This window comes from Mus caroli, unplaced genomic scaffold (assembly GCF_978045245.1).
Source record: "Mus caroli unplaced genomic scaffold, Mus_caroli_1 scaffold_1, whole genome shotgun sequence".
NCBI lineage: Eukaryota > Metazoa > Chordata > Mammalia > Rodentia > Muridae > Mus > Mus caroli.
In genome coordinates, this window is record NW_028227256.1 from 158,319,476 (window position 1) to 158,336,038 (window position 16,563).

Sequence of the window (16,563 nt, forward strand, 5' to 3'; positions counted from 1 at the left end):
GAGGCAGAGGGAGGGAGGAACCTGGGTGGGAGATGGGAAGGGAGGGGAACAGGGGAGCAGCTCAGATATGAGGGGGTGGGGTAGGTGAGAAGCCTGGAGGGCCAGCAGAATGAGTTGAAATATGCAGCCTCAGGGGGCAGGGGTGGGGGATGAGGGGGTTCCTTTAGGAAGCACCAGATACCTGGGGGTGAGAGACTCTCAGGACTCAAGGAGAGGGTAACCTTAGCCAAAAGGCCCAACTGTGAGGAGAGGGAACTCCAATAGACAGAGCCTTGAGTGGAGAAATGGGGTTACCAACCCATGGTCAAAATTTCTGACCCAGAATTGTTCTTGTCTAAAAGAACTGCAAGGACAAAAATGGAGAAGAGACTGAGGGAAAGGGGGTCCAGTGACTGGCCCAACTTAGGACCCATCTCATGCGGAGTCAAGAGGACCACTAAGGCCTGACACTACTACTGATGTTATGATATACTTACAGACTGTCCTCTGAGAGCCCCTACCAGCAGCTGACTGAGACAGACACAGATACTTACACCCACCATTACACTGAGGTCGGGAACCCCTGTAGTTGAATAGGGGAAGGACTGAAGAAAGTGAAGGAGAGGGTGACCCCATAAGAAGACTAACAGTCTCAACTAGCCTAGACCTCGGAGAGCTCCCAGACACTTGGCCACCAACCAGACAGCATACAGGAGCTGGTCCAAGGCCCCAGCACATATATAGCAGAGGACTGGTCTGGCCTCAGTGCGAGAAGTGCCTAATCCTATAGAGACTTGAGGCCCCAGTGGGGAAGGAATATCCTCTCAGAGACAGCGGAAAGGAGGAATGGGATAAGGAACTGTGGGAGGGGAGACCAGGAAGGGGAGCAACAGCTAGATTGTAAATAAATAAAATGATAATAAAAATAAATAAATAAAAACAAAATAAATATGATATATATAATTTTATATTTCTGTAAAGCTGGACAATTAAAAACAAAATGACCTTGAAAAAAACAGAAACAACAACAAAAAGATTGGATTTTAAGAAACAAAAAAGCTGACCAGACCAGTAAGGTATAGCCAAATTGAATGAATAATTAAACATATCCTAAGAAAGAAAAACCAAGAGAGGTCCACACTGAATTTTACTAAGCCTTTACAGAAAAGAAAAAAAAAAAAATCAACCCCAAGTCTAAACTACTCCTCAAATTGAAGGAGTACATCAAACTCAAGCTATGAGGACACCATTGCCTTGACACAAAATCACTGCAACAGTTTAAACAAATAGAAGCCAATAAATGCGCTAGACAAAGATGATAAAACTTCAATAATAGCAAAGCCAACTCAGTAGCACAGTAAAGGGGGTAACCGACTATACACAAGTAGAATCATCTCCAGAACCAACAACTATGTGTACCATCACATTAATAACAGAACAGACAAAATTGGCAAAATCATTTCAACAGATGAAAATTTTAAAAAAACAACACACAAATAAAAAAGGCAAATTAGTGGTTGCCAGGGGCCAGGACTAAAGAGAAATGAGGAGTAACTTATTAGGTAATAGCTTTTAGGAGTGATGGTTTCTCAACAATGTTAACACATATGCTTTTGAATGACTGATTCTGTTATGGACATTTCCCATAGTTCTTAAAAGTTGCTTATAAATTTTGGTAACTTGTCAGATGTGACAGAGTAACATAGTAGAAGTAAACAGCCTGCATCAGATGTCAGCACTGCCATTTGCAGCCAAGTGACCCAAGCAAGTGGCTTGTGTTCTCTGTGTATATGTTCACGCCTAAAGCCAACTTAATTAAAGCATGTGTGCAATTAAAATCCTATTAACTCAGTTGACGGATTAGAAGCAGAAGGATGCCTCACATGTAGTGAACAATAATTCCCAGTCAATATTATATTGCCGTCAAAATGATATAAATAGATATAAAGAAACAATTTTAAGATTTTTTCAAATATGATATTAATATAGAAATCAGGTTGTCTGCAAAGATGGATCCTCTGTTAAGACCACTTGCTGCTCTTGCACAGGATCACCTACTGCTCACTTCAGATAGCTTACAACCATCTATGACTACAACTCCAGGGATCTGACACCTCTCCCAGCCTCCATGGACATACACATGTGTGGATATTCATACATAAATAAGAACAAAATAAAAATCTTTTAAAAGGAAAAGAGAAATTTGCTGTTAGCAAACCCCATACTGGAAGCAACCTTTGTTAGCACTAAGACCTGTCACTCTAGTCCTAGTAGCAATGAAAAGTGTCATGCCTCCAGCCAGACGACGTAAAAGGCTTCTGAACATTTCTCTGCAGCATTTGTATATTACATAGATAAGATAATGTGCTCTTTCAGAAGTGAGCAGTAGAGACTACAGCAACAACAAAGTCAGCTTAGAACTGCCAAGTGACAAAGATAAGCAGAAGATTACCACTGAAATTCTAAAAATACTTCAGAGAATTTGAAACTTCTCATTAAATACTTCAGAAATACTGGAAATCAAATAGAAAGCAAACTAGCACAGCAATATTGTCAAATGTAAACAGCTGCTTAAGTGGCACTGGGGTCTGGGCAACCAAACAACCAAATGAACCAAATCTCCTCTGCATGTCAAAAAAAAAAAAAAAAAAAATCTACCGTAAGTGTGTCTGAGACTAGGAATGACATGACTCAAGCCCTCAGCATGAGAGTATGTGTGCACACACAGCACGTTTGAAGATGCTAAGAAAGCATCTGTTTAAATGCATGAACTGAATACACTCAACTTCTTACCCTCTTCTGCTTCATCCTCCTGTGGTGACATTGGGCCCCCAGCACTAGTAGGGGTAATGGGCTCCTCCTTGTCAGATTCTCTCTGCAGACTCACCACTTCATATATTGCATCTCCAGCACTGCTGTGGCCTTTTCCCTCAGACTGAAACAATAAAACCATATATTTGAATATTAGAAATACAAAGAGAATAAAATTATATAGCAATAGTTCATTAAAATCCACTAAAATGAAAAGCAAAACATTTATCTAGACCATGTCTGAATTTGAGAAAATTTTTTTCAATTTTTTATTAGATATTTTCTTCATTTACATTTCAAATGCTATCCTGAAAATTCCCTATATCCTCCCCCTGCCCTGCTCCCCTACCCACTCACTATCGCTTCCTGGCCCTGTCATTCCGCTGTACTGGGGCATATAAAGTTTGTAAGACCAAGGGGCCTCTCTTCCCAGTGATGGCCGACTAGGCCATCTTCTGCTACATATGCAGCTAGAGACACGAGCTCAGGGGGTAATGGTTAGTTCATATTGTTGTTCCAGCTATAGGGTTGCAGACCCCTTCAGCTCCTTGGGTACTTTCTCTAGATCCTCCATTGGGAGCCCTGTGTTCCATCCAATAGATGACTGTGAGCATCCACTTCTGTATTTGCCAGGTACTGGCCTAGTCTCACAAGAGACAGACAGCTATATCAGGATCCTTTCAGCAAAATCTTGCTGGCATGTGCAATAGTGTCTACGTTTGGCGGCTGATTATGGGATGGATCCCCAGGTAGGGTAGTCTCTGGATGGTCCATCCTTTTGTCTTAGCTCCAAACTTTGTCTCAGTAACTCCTTCCATGGGTATTTTGTTCCCTATTTTAAGGAGGAATGAAGTATCCACACGTTGGTCTTCCTTCTTGATTTTCTTGTGTTTTGCAAATTAAATCTTGAGTATTCTAAGTTTTGGAGCTAATATCCACTTATCAGTGAGTGCATATCAAGTGACTTCTTTTGTGATTGGGTACCTCACTCAGGATAATATCCTCCAGATATATCCATTTGCCTAAGAATTTCATACATTCACTGTTTTTTGTTTTTTTTTTTTTGGTTTTTAGAGACAGGGTTTCTCAGTATAGCCCTGGCTGTCCTGGAACTCACTTTGTAGACCAGGCTGGCCTCGAACTCAGAAATCCACCTGCCTCTGCCTCCCGAGTACTGGGATTAAAGGCGTGCGCCACCACGCCCGGCTAAATTCACTGTTTTTAACAGCTGAGTAGTACTCCATTGTGTAAATGTACCACATTTTCTATATCCATTCTTCTGTTGAGGGACATCTGGGTTCTTTCCAGCTTCTGACTATTATAAATAAGGCTGTTATGAACATATTAGAGCATGTGTCCTATCAGTTGGAGCATCTTCTGGGTATATGCCCAGGAGAAGTATTGCTGGATCTTCTGGTAGTACTATGTCCAATTTTCTGAGGAACCGCCAGACTGATTTCCAGAGTGGTTATACAAGCTTGCAATCCCACCAGCAATGGAGGAGTGTTCCTCTTTCTCCACATCCTTGCCAGCATCTGCTGTCACCTGAGTTTTTCATCTTAGCTATTCTGACTGGTGTGAGGTGGAATCTCAAGGTTGTTTTGATTTGCATTTCCCTGCTGATTAAGGATGTTGAACATTTTTTCAAGTGCTTCTCAACCCTTCGGTATTCCTCAGTTGAGAATTCTTTATTTAGCTCTGTACCCCACTTTTTAATGGAGTTACACTGTCCTTGGCATATTTTAAGGGAATAATTTATCTACCATTTTTTCCAGTGCTGGCAACGTATACATGCTGAGAATCATGTAGCATTATATTAACAAATTCAACTTACTAAGCATTTTGATATAATCCAATTATTCTTTAAGACTTTGCAAGTTTTAGGGCCGACAACAAATGATGTTTGATTCATTACTGGTTATCTCATAGTGAGAAAGAACTAGCAGCTAGACTTGCCAACTGATGGCCTGAACTCTATGTGGCCATTTTCTTTTCTAGGCTTAGGATCTGAATTCAGGTCTGCATGCTTGCCCAGAAAGCACACTACCAACTGTACCATGGCAGTACACATCTGCACCCCTAGCACTTGGGAAGTGGAGACAGGGGATCAGGAGTTCAAGGTCATCTTCAGCTACATAGGAAGCTCATTAGTTCATTATGCTATCCTGTCTTTAAAAAAATATACTAAGAGGAATGTTTGATCTTACATTTCAAACTGAATTAAAATGAAAACATAGCAAGACACACTAGTGAGTAACATCTACACACAGTACACAGGGATATTTGCCTGGTCCACAAGAGGGAATTCAATCTTAGACAAAGGCTCACAGATGAGGTAGGTATAGACCACAGTGATAGAGCTATTGCATTTCTTTTGCTATATGGACATGGACTTGGCTGTAAAACTGCTTTCTCAATAACTCACAAATTAGTACTACTATCTATCAGTTACGGTAATAATACTTTTATGCCTTAATCAGCAGTGACTTCAGAGTCTCATTAAGTGTTCAAAATACTGACAATATATGACTTTTTAATACCCAGCTATAAATGAGACAACTGTATCATCCATCCAAGGCTCAGGAACAAAATAGAATAAAGGTCAGAAAACATGTGAGAGCCAGGGTTAGAGGACAGAATGGAACACTGACTTTTGGACATTACATGGCTATAGTACCCTGGAACTCATAGCAGCTGTCATCACCTGCACAAGACTTAACAAAGAAATACTCTAAGAGAAGGTGAGGAGATCCTGAGACCCTCCACACCCCTGAGGATTTATATGCAGTTAAAGATTGATGGAGAAAGAGAGATGTTTTCACCAATGGTTTAGTAACCAGTGAGGTGCCATATATCTGTAAACAACTCCAGTGAAGGAAATGTAGCTAGCTGAGAAGAAGAGGATTAATCAAAGTAGGAAGACAACAGAAGAGGATAGTAGGGGGATATGATTATGATCAAAATGCACTATGTACATGCATAAAAATGTCATATTGAAACTCACTATTATTTATGCCAATAAATACACATCCTATTAATATTATATAATAATCATACACTAGGATTATTAACTATTAATATGATGGTTAAATGTTTAAAATGATAGTTATACACATAAATATATTAAGCAAATCTATCTCTTTATATATAAATATATCAATTATAATTAAATATAAATCAAATACATAAAAGTCAAATCACTATTATACATATATAATTACATATACATATATATGTGTATATTACATATATGTGTGTATATATATGTGTGTATATATATAAATAATATGAATAAAATGGTACATAACAACCAATGAAACTTGTCTGGCAAATGCAAAGCTAGTTCATTGTTGGAAGGGGGAAAAAGTCAATGTAGGCCATGATATTAATCAATTAAAAAGCAAAGACTCTAGGATCTCATCAACTGATGCAAAACATGTAAACTCATAATTCATTCATGTTTTTAAAACCCTTCAACAAACTAGGAAGATAATGAAGTCTTCTCACCCCATTAACAAGAACCAATAAAAGGCCTACAACTAACTTTAACATTAATGGTAAGGTACTGAGTGCTTTCCTATGAGTTGGAGAACAAAACAACCATGTTCATTATTCACCACTCCTGGTTAGAATCTGGTGAAAAAGTCCTGGCATGGACTTCATCACCAAGGCAAGAAAATGTACACAGACAGGAAGTAAACACTGTAACTATCTTTCTTAGACATCAACAAATTTTTTCTACAAATGGCCATACAGGAACTATCTATCCTAGGTTTTGCAAGCCAGATGGTCTCAGTTGCAACTGCTGAACTCTGCTGTCATAACAGAGAAGTATTACAACCAACTGTAGTTAAATGTTTCACCTGTACTGTTTGCCAAGAACTAGTCTTGACTTGAGGAGTGGTTCTGGGGAAGGTGTTTTTGAGAGGTGGGGGTTTGGGGGTATCAAACTGTGTGTTACAAGCTGATGGCCTATGTTCTGCTTGAGACAGTTCTTTCTCAGTTCTGTTCCAGACAGATTTCCTTGAGATTCTAATAAACTCTCTGGATTGTTCATCTCTTGCAGATCAAAAGCCCAGTCTTTTATTTACATATCATTTCAGCCATTACTCCAGGTTCCCTTTTGATTATCCCATAAATCAGCATCCCTGGACCCCAGGCCCTAGATTCTTAGAATGAGATGGCAAGTACTTTTTTTTTAACATTGCAAATAAATTCAGAGATCTGCCTGCCTTTGTCAGCACAGACAATGACCTAGTTGGGTGAGATCCCTGCCACCCCTGTCCCTAAACTAGCTCTGTCCCAGGCAGATTTCTTTTAGATATATGAAGCTCCTTATACAATTCATATTGCATCCTTATATTTTGCATAGTTGAGAAATTATATATTCTTGAACTCAGTGTTTTCAAAGATCTTTCCCTACAGGGTTAAGGGCTGTCCTGAAGGTCTCAGCATCTGTTCTGAAGGTCAAAATGGTCTTTACAATTTTGCTGAGACATGAACACACCCTTGACTCCCGGATTTGGATTCGTGCTGCTTCTAATTATCAGGGAATCCATCATAACCTTGGCAGAGAGAACATCCCCTACTACCTTGGTAGGGAGAATATTTCCTGAAAGAGGAACATGAAGTAAAATATATTTTTTTATACATACAAGCCTTATGTCCATAGCAACCACTGACTAGAGGTCTATGCACTGCTGGCTCTGTTCCAGAGCAAGAACCAACTCATGACCAGGCTCAACTTGGCTAGGTTAACTATACAAATATACTGTATTGAACCTAAATATTGCACTTAGCAACTAAGATGCAAATGAAGTACTTTTAGTAACATGATTTTATTTTCAATTTTACTTTTAGACAACTAAAATTCTGTAGTTATGAAATAAACTGTCAGATTTACATTAAAATTTATGTCAAGAATAAGTTGACTTACAAAGATTCATTACAGCTATGCAAATTAATTCCAAAAGCTTTTATAATATAATAGACTATCATCAAATACAAAGGACAATATGGTGATATCTGTATTAGTACATACATCTTCAGAAGCATATATCATAACACTGTTTAAGAGTAAAGATATGAGAGTAAGAATTTCTTCACATTTAAAACATTAATATCTTTGGTCTTGATCTTTAGGGTAGGATCCAGGAAGTAAGACTTATTTTCAAAGGATTACAGGAAATCTGGTGCAAAGCTGAACTGTGAACCATTGTATCTACAGACCAGCTTCTTAATTTTTGAGTCAATATCCTTCAGAGAATCATGTAACTGAATGCATAAGTCATAATTTGGCAATACTGAAAGATTTCCAAACACACAACAACCAAAACTTAATTCAAAATCAATCATGCAATGAATCCCATGTTTTTCTGGCAGCAAACCACCCCCCATCAAATCATATGATTTCACTGAAGCCCTGGTTCTAAATACAACATATGCACTGTTCCCTGCACATCCCTTCATGTCACACAGCACCGACAGACCCTCCTGAAACCCAATGGCTCAGATCTGTGGAGACTGAATCTTAGGAACAGCATTTTTATTATACATATGGTTAGAAACAGAGTTTATAAAAAACAAAGATTTTTTATCACATTTTCCTACCATCATTCTTCAACATGTTACTTTATCAAGTTAGTACACTTTAGATTACATTGTTTTACAATATTTGATTTTAAAATTAGTCTTTGAGTTAATGATTGAGTTTCATTTAAAAAAACTTATGAATTTTTTTTAGTATCAGAATTTTCAACAACTTTTAAAAAGGGATTAACTGTACTTTAGGATGCAAAAAGCAGCATTCTCAATATTAATCATAAAATCAAAATACCAATCAATTTTGAAAGTTCTGAAGATGTTCCACATTCTTAAGTATCAAGATATTCAGTAAATATTTGATTCACTATGTAAAAGCAAAGAAGCACATGCAACTTATTAGCATGTAAACTGTTTATTTACAAATTACAAAGAATTGTTATACAATAAATTTATTAATTACTTACCAGCAAATGCTTTATTTATGTTTTAATTTTATGTATCTATACGCCTAGTTTAGTATACAAATTTTTCATGCAAAAAGGAATCCTAGGTGGGAAAAAGTTAAGAAACTCTGATATCTAAGATCTTTTGTTTTTTAACAAAATTGTGTCTATAAATCATGCGCGAGGATTTGTTTCCAGACAGGTTTAGTTTGCCTCTGCACAAGACAAACAAGAATGACAACCTAAGCAGAAGTGCACATCAGAAAAACAAACAAAAGTACATTCTATATTTTATTTTCCCACAATAAGTACTCTATAATTTTAATTTTCATCTTTCTGCAGAAAAAGATAATTATCATTATTATTTAATTTCTCTTGGTTATGTACTGATTGAGTATATTTATTTTTAAAGGTACAAATTGAAAAACATCTTCAATGATAATTTCCATTTTATGTATTTTTAATTTATTTCTATTAAGCATAAGTTCACAGAGAAAGTAATATGTTTCATTATGACATTTTAACATATGCCATAACAGTTTGTTCTTACAATTCATTTCCCTCTTGCAATGCACTGCTATATCCTCTTGCTCTCATTTTGCTGGTACCTTCTCTTACAAAACAGTCCCCTCTTCTAACTTCATGTCACATGTGGTTCATTTCTATTTACCCATTTTAATACCCATTTAGTTCTTAAAATATTTGTTTTCAACATAATGAAAAGTCAAAGACACCCAACAGAGAAAAGATTTTGAGTCAGGCATTCCCAATCTCCACCCCCAACACCAACAGGGTAATTTTCTTTATAAGGTACTGGCTAGAGAATATGTATTCGTTATTTTCCTTGTGGCTGCAAATACTTGACCAATACAATTTAAGCAAGGGTGAGGACTCTTGAGGACTCATCCATCAGATAGGAAAGATATAGTGGCAGGAAAGTGAGATATCTGGTCACACAGCAACCACAATCAGCAAACAGAGAATGATGGGTGCTTACGCTCGGCATGCTTTCTCCCTTTAATTCAGAATGAGACCCAAGCCCATAGAATGGTACCACCCACTAGTCAAGATTAACCATCACAGGAGTAAATTCTATACTATTTACTGAAGAATGCTAAAGTTACCAGACTTTCGTTTCCTCCAGAAAATTAAGGGCTATATTCTCTTGGGTAATACACATCAAAATGTCTTTAAATTCAGATTTTCATAGGATGTTCATCACTCCCTGCCTTTGTTTTTAAAATGCTTTTCCATTTATTCATCTTCAACAGGTTACGGATTATTAGGAGCAAGCCTCAAACGCTCAGATGCTTAGCAGAGAGCTGTCAAGGACCCTTTCCTATGGTGAGCGGCTCAGCTGCAGATGCCACCACCCTAAGGTACACACAGTAAGTTAGATGAGGATGATAAACAAGGGTGGAGGTAGGGTAAAGATGAGAGCTGAGGGCCTCACCACTTGTAGCCTTCCAAAACGAATATCCCTCTCAAAGACAGGGATAGCTATGATAGTTGCCCTGACATGTGTTGTGCTTGTCTGTGACTATACTAATAGTCTATGCTCTGAAACACATCCTGGCAGATCCCCCAGTCTATTCACAGCAATAAACCCAACCAAGATAGAAACAAGTTGGTACTAAGAACTGGGTTATTGTTATGATAGGTCTGACCATCTTTTTTTGTTTGAAAGAGTATGGACTTTGAGACTGTGGGGTATTACTGTGATACGCATGTTTTTGTTTAGAAAAATGTGGACTTTGTGACTGTCGATTAGACAATCAGTTGAATGATTTAAGTGTGACTTAAAGGGCCATGATAATAGGAACATGGTAGACAGTGGTACTAAGAGTGACTTGAACTGTGGAGGCCTGGCTCAAGAAATTTCAGAGGAAATTTTTGTATGTTGCCTAGAAATCATTCTTATGATATTTTGGTGAGGAATGAATGTGGCTGCTTTTTACCTTTCTCTGAAGCAAACATGAAGAGAATCAGATTAAGGAAATCTCAAAACAGCCTAACATAGACTCTTGCGGTACATTCTTTTTTTTTGTTTTAATTAGGTATTTTCTTCATTTACATTTCCAATGCTATCCCAAAAGTCCCCCATACCCTCCCCCCCACTCCCCTACCCACCCACTCCCACTTCTTGGCCCTGGTGTTCCCCTGTACTGAGGCAGATAAAGTTTGCAAGACCGATGGGCCTCTCTTTCCAATGATGGCCGACTAGGCCATCATCGATACATATGCAGCTAGAAACACGAGCTCTGGGGGGTTACTGGTTAGTTTATATTGTTGTTTCTTGTGGTACATTCTTACGAAGAGCATTTTGATCAAACATAGCAAGCTGAGAAAGGAAAAAATGCAAAATGTATGATTCAAGTATTAAAGCAGCACCAGGAAATAGAATGGAGCTAAATCCTTTGTTTAATGAGATAACCAGATTAAAGATGTTAAATAGAATTAAGGAAATGGAAACCTCGGGGACAAGATCCTACCCAGATAAGCTTCCTTCTTGTGAAAAGGTATTAAAGAAAGCTTAGATATAGATTTGTTGATGCACACCTTCAATTCCAGCATTCAGGAGACAGAGGCATACAGATCTCTGAGTTCAAGGTAAGCATAATCTACAGAGCAAGTTCTAGGACACCCAAGCTTAGGCAGTGAAGGAAATCATGGAAAACAGAAAGCTGGTAAAGATGTAACTGAATGAAGGTGCCATGTTCCAGCCTCAACAAGGAACAGAACTTGGCAGCTTCAACCACGTGGCTCTGGCTTTAGACTCAAGAATAGAAGGGATTATGGAATTTCCCTCTCTAACCAAGAAAAGTCACTTAGGCCAGATGTGTGGCAGGGGTGTCCCTGCATAGAGGCCCTGAGAGGCCACTGCATGAAGCAATGATGTTGAAGTTGACTTGAAGACCCCTAGATGTAAGAGATGCCAGAGCCCAGAACCGTTGGATACCTGCCGAGGAAAGCTGCTAACAGAGAATGGAACTATCCCAAGAGAAAGAACTGTGTTGCAATCAACACAGCTGAAAGAAGTGGAGATATAAAGAATGCTTTGACATCAGACACAGAGATTCAGAGTTTAGCATTTGCCCATCTGGTTTTGGTCTTGCTTTGTTCTGGTATCTCCTCACTATGACATCTTGGAATGGTAACATATATATTATGATGTTGGAAATATATGATTGGTTTTTTATTTTGATTTTATAGGGAGTTAAGAGATTGAATGAATTTCAGAAGAGACTTTGAACTTTGGACTTTTAAACATTGTTGAGACTGTAATAAGTCTATGGCGAGTTTTGAAGTTAAACTAAATGTATTTTCTATTATGTAATATCTACAAGGTTGAGGGGGACAGGAAGTGAAATGTGGTGGTTTGACTAGGTTTGACCCACACAGGTTCATATATTTGTGTCCTTATTGGAGGAGGTGTGGCCTTATTAGAGGAAGTGTGTCACTATGGAGGCAAGGCTTTGAGATATATATATATTTTTTTTTTGAAGCTCTGCCTAGTATGACAAATCTAGTCTCCTGGCTGCCTTCAGATCAAGATGTAGAATTCTCACTCCTCCAGTACTAAGTCTCCTTGCACACTTCCATGCTTTCCACCATGATGAAAATGGACTAAACCTCTGAAACTGTAAGCCAGCCCCAATTAAATGTTTGTCTTCGTTAGGATGGCCTTGGTCATAGATTCCCTTCACAGCAATAAAACCCTAACTACGACACTCTGATTAAGCTGAGGATGCACACTAGAGGCGGGAGCTACCATTCCTATGGCCTTCTAATACAGACTGAACTATAATCATCATTACCACTTCTCCATAACCCCTCAGAGGTACTAGAAGCCAGAATACTAACATCATAATCTCCACAAATGCCACAGGGGGTTATCAATTAGAAGCTAAGTCAGTGGCCCATTCAGGTTGTCATAGTTGCCACCATCAGAAAAACCCCACTGGAAGCCTTGGGAATTACAATAGCTGAGTTTAGAGGATGTACCCATTCCTACTACATCCATGGGTACCCTAAAAACTGATGTAATACTGTAACAGCTGCTGGGAAAACTTTGCTCCACTGCCACAGCTTCATGGTCAATGAGAATACCTCACTGGAGCACTACTCTGACCACTCCAGATCCTTCCCCACCAATGCTGCAACCACTTTAGATGTCCCCACTCCAGTCCCTGAAGAACATCTCTTAATTTTATTTTCTTTACATCCTTTTCAGACCAGTCTAGAAAATGTATCCCTGCTCTGTCCCATCAGCATAGGCCCTAATAAAGCCTTGCTGGAGTAGTTTTCTTGCCAACTCTTTGTTTGTGCCAGGGTTCCATGTAGCCCAGGATGGTCTGGAACCTGCTATATAAACAAGAATGACCTTGAACTCATGGTTCTCCTTCATCTACCTTCTGAGTGCTGGAATGATGGACAGATGACAACATGCTTGGTCAACATGGCTCAAACCCATGGCTTCCTGCATGTTATCAAGCACTCTACTTACAAGCTACATCAGATCCACCATTCATCCTTTGTACCTTGAGCAGAATGAGCTTATCTGACAATATTACTACCAAGAGGTACAGGCCTACAGAATGCCTAGCATCCAGAGACTATCAAACGCTGTGCTGCCTGGGAGTGTTCCAGCAAAGCTGCTGGAGAAGATCCAGAACTGCCAGCGGTTACTACTCAAGCAGTGGAGGGCTGCCAAAAGCTTCTGGCAGCCACTGCCTCCAGCTACTGTTTGCTCAGAGGTCCTGCCAAGAGCAGCTTGGAAAACTGTTAACACCCACCAGCTGCTGAGAGCCAATGGTCAGAGCTACACTACTTCTTTCCCTTCTCATCATTTCTAAATTAAGTTGAGCCAAAAAACTCTCAGCCAATATGGCAGCAATTTTATAGAGATATCAAGAAAATATTATGATAATTTAACATTAAACCTACACTTAGGACAGAGCCTAAATCAATTTATGTCACTGAAGAAGCATTTAATGTTTGTTGAATGACTAAATGAGTTAACAACTAAACAACACTATAAGATAGATATTATCTCCACTCTACTTCTACTTTACATTTTTAAGGGTTTCTTTTTCCTAGAATATCAAATGTAAGTGCTATGTTGATATCCCTCCCACCCCTGCCTCTCCTCCTTCCAACCCACACAAACACATTCATAGAAGCTACTGAGTGCATTTACTGTTGCTTATATACATGTGTTTAGGGTTGACCACTTGGGATTCCATAACCTACCAAGGGTCTCATCCCTAGAGAAAATGGATCTGCCTTTTTCAGCAATCAGTTTTCCTAATAAAAATTTTAATTTTAAAAATTCCAACACCATAGTATTGTCTTCTATTCATTTTGGAGAGAAAGCATCTTTGGTTGGTCACAATAACACAGCTCAGTGAAATTGAATATATCTACAATCCCAACTATTCAGGAAGCATTATAATGAAGGATAACTGTAATGTTTGAGGCCAGCCTAGACATCTTAGTAAGAACCTTTACAAAATCTTTTTTAAAAATTAAAAATTAAACAAAACCACTAATATACATGTTATCTTGAATGTGAGCACAAGTGGACAGGGGAGATGGCTCATCAGTTAAGAGCACTGGCTGCTCTCCCAGAGCAAGAGGGGCTCAATTCCCAGAACCCACATGGCAGCTCACAACTGTCTGCAACTCCAGTTCCAAGGAATCCAACACCCTCACAAATGTAGGCAAAACAACAATGCACATAAAATTTTAATTAATTAATTTAATTAATTAGTTAATTGATATAATTAATTAATTAAATGTGAACATAGATTCTACTCTCAGTTTCTACAAGGCTTATAGGAACTGATGTATATTTCCTCAAAGGAGCTTTTACCTATGGCATTTTACTGCTGTGGCCCCCTACATCTAAAACACCACAGTAAAGGACATTCTTTTCATCTGGCAGATACCATATGCATAGCTATCAATACTTCTTATATACTTCCTTATTAATATAACAAAGATCCTGTGGAGTTGGGAGCTTAGTTTAAACAGTATACCATTATTGTAAATACTATACCACATATGGCAAAGTGATCTGTCCTTCAGTTAACTGCCTGTGACAGTCACTGAATTATCTTCCCTGTAGCTCAATAATCCCAATGTCAGAAATGCCTTCAATAATGCTATCAGTCCACACTCTAAAGGAAGAAAACTAAGGCTTAGAGAGAGGAAAGGATTTACTGTCTGTTGAAGAGCAGCCCACCTGACACACTGGGTTTATATGTAATCTCTAAATGCTTATTTCATCTGTTTAAACCCAAAACACATGCAATCTAACAAACACATAAATGAGAGGTGATTCTTTATAAAATTCAGAATATCATTTCAGAACAGATGTTCCAGTAAATAAACACCATTTATTATTAGAGTTGAAAATATCTATAATAAGCAACATAATGTTTTTCAGAAAATTTGTTTAACATGGCATCAGATGTGCCAATAGATATTATTTCAATTCTTCAAACCTTACTAATTTTGTTTTATGAAATGCCAATCTAGAGCTCGAAACGGTGTTCATGCCTATAATCTCAGCAATTTGGAGGCTGAGGCAGGCACACTGCTATCACATTTGAGACCAACCTGGGCTACAAAATGAGTTCCAGATCAGCTGGAGCTACAGAGTGAAAATCCTCTCTCAAAAAACAGGAAGAGACAGGGAGGCAGAGATAGGAAGAAATGTACATTTACTTTATACATTTTATCCTGGTGTCAATGTTATTTCCCAAATGACTGTATCATAGATAACCTTGTTTAAGATTACTTTAAAACTAATAAGCATTTCTTTTATAACATCGGTTTTTCTGCTTTTTGTTGATTTTGTTTTAATTTGTGTAGCTGTCTCAGATTGTTCCTTGTAACTGATCACATATCCCCAGAATAAGAGAAGTTAAAGCTATGCATGTGTCCATTGCTGCTGACTCATTGATCTTCTAAAAAGTAACCTACTGTACAGAAACCCACCTACTTCCCCAGTCTCCTGTTTCTCTGATTCTCAAAGGTGCCTAACAAGACTATGCATTTAGTCAAGGAAATGTCACATTTTCCAAGTTCCTACCTCTACCCCTCCTCAATACCTAAAACAAATTTGTTTCCACCGATTTTACTGCATTTCACAGTGCTTGATTATTATCCCAAAAGGGCTTGGGCTCCACCTCCATCGTCACAGAAAACCTGATATGATACCACACATCTACAACCCCAGGACTTATAAGATAGAGGCAGAAGGACTAGAAAAACATAATCTAAGGCCATCTTCATCTACATAGTGAGGTTGTAGCCAGCCTGAGCTTCCAGACCTTGTGTCCAATAAACAAACAAACAAACATACAAACAAATCTCCCATACATTTTGAAACTAGAAAATGCAGAAACAGATAGGGAACAGATTTCCGAACGTTGAGTGACGTACTAGGAACTGGGGAGAAGAGTTTGGTTTGTAAGCTGCTGCCACGAAATCATGAAGAAGCCAGCGCAATCCTCAGCACCCACATTAAAGAGATGGCCAGATACTGGACGTGCAATTCCAGTGTGGAGATGGAAACACAAGCTCTCCGAGAAGGGTGGCTGGCCGGCCTATTGAAATGGCAAGCTCTAAGTTTAGCTAGTAATGATGTCTCAAAAGACGAGGTAAAAGCAAGTGCCTGAGGGCCACACCTGAGTGTGACCTCGGGCCTCTGCACACACATGTACACCTCACAGACATGAATATGCACGGATATGCACACTCTCAACAAAATACTGAA

The 16,563-nt window shown here is 38.6% G+C and overlaps 1 protein-coding gene across 1 annotated transcript in view; it reads right to left on the reverse strand.

Moving 5' to 3' along the window:
• Rabgap1l (RAB GTPase activating protein 1 like) overlaps positions 1-16,563 on the reverse strand; it is a 587,625-nt gene that overhangs the window by 469,272 nt on the left and 101,790 nt on the right. Inside the window, exon 11 of the mRNA XM_021173796.3 lies at positions 2,773-2,914. Coding sequence (XP_021029455.1) covers positions 2,773-2,914 — 142 coding nt within the window. The remainder of the gene's footprint in view (positions 1-2,772; positions 2,915-16,563) is intronic.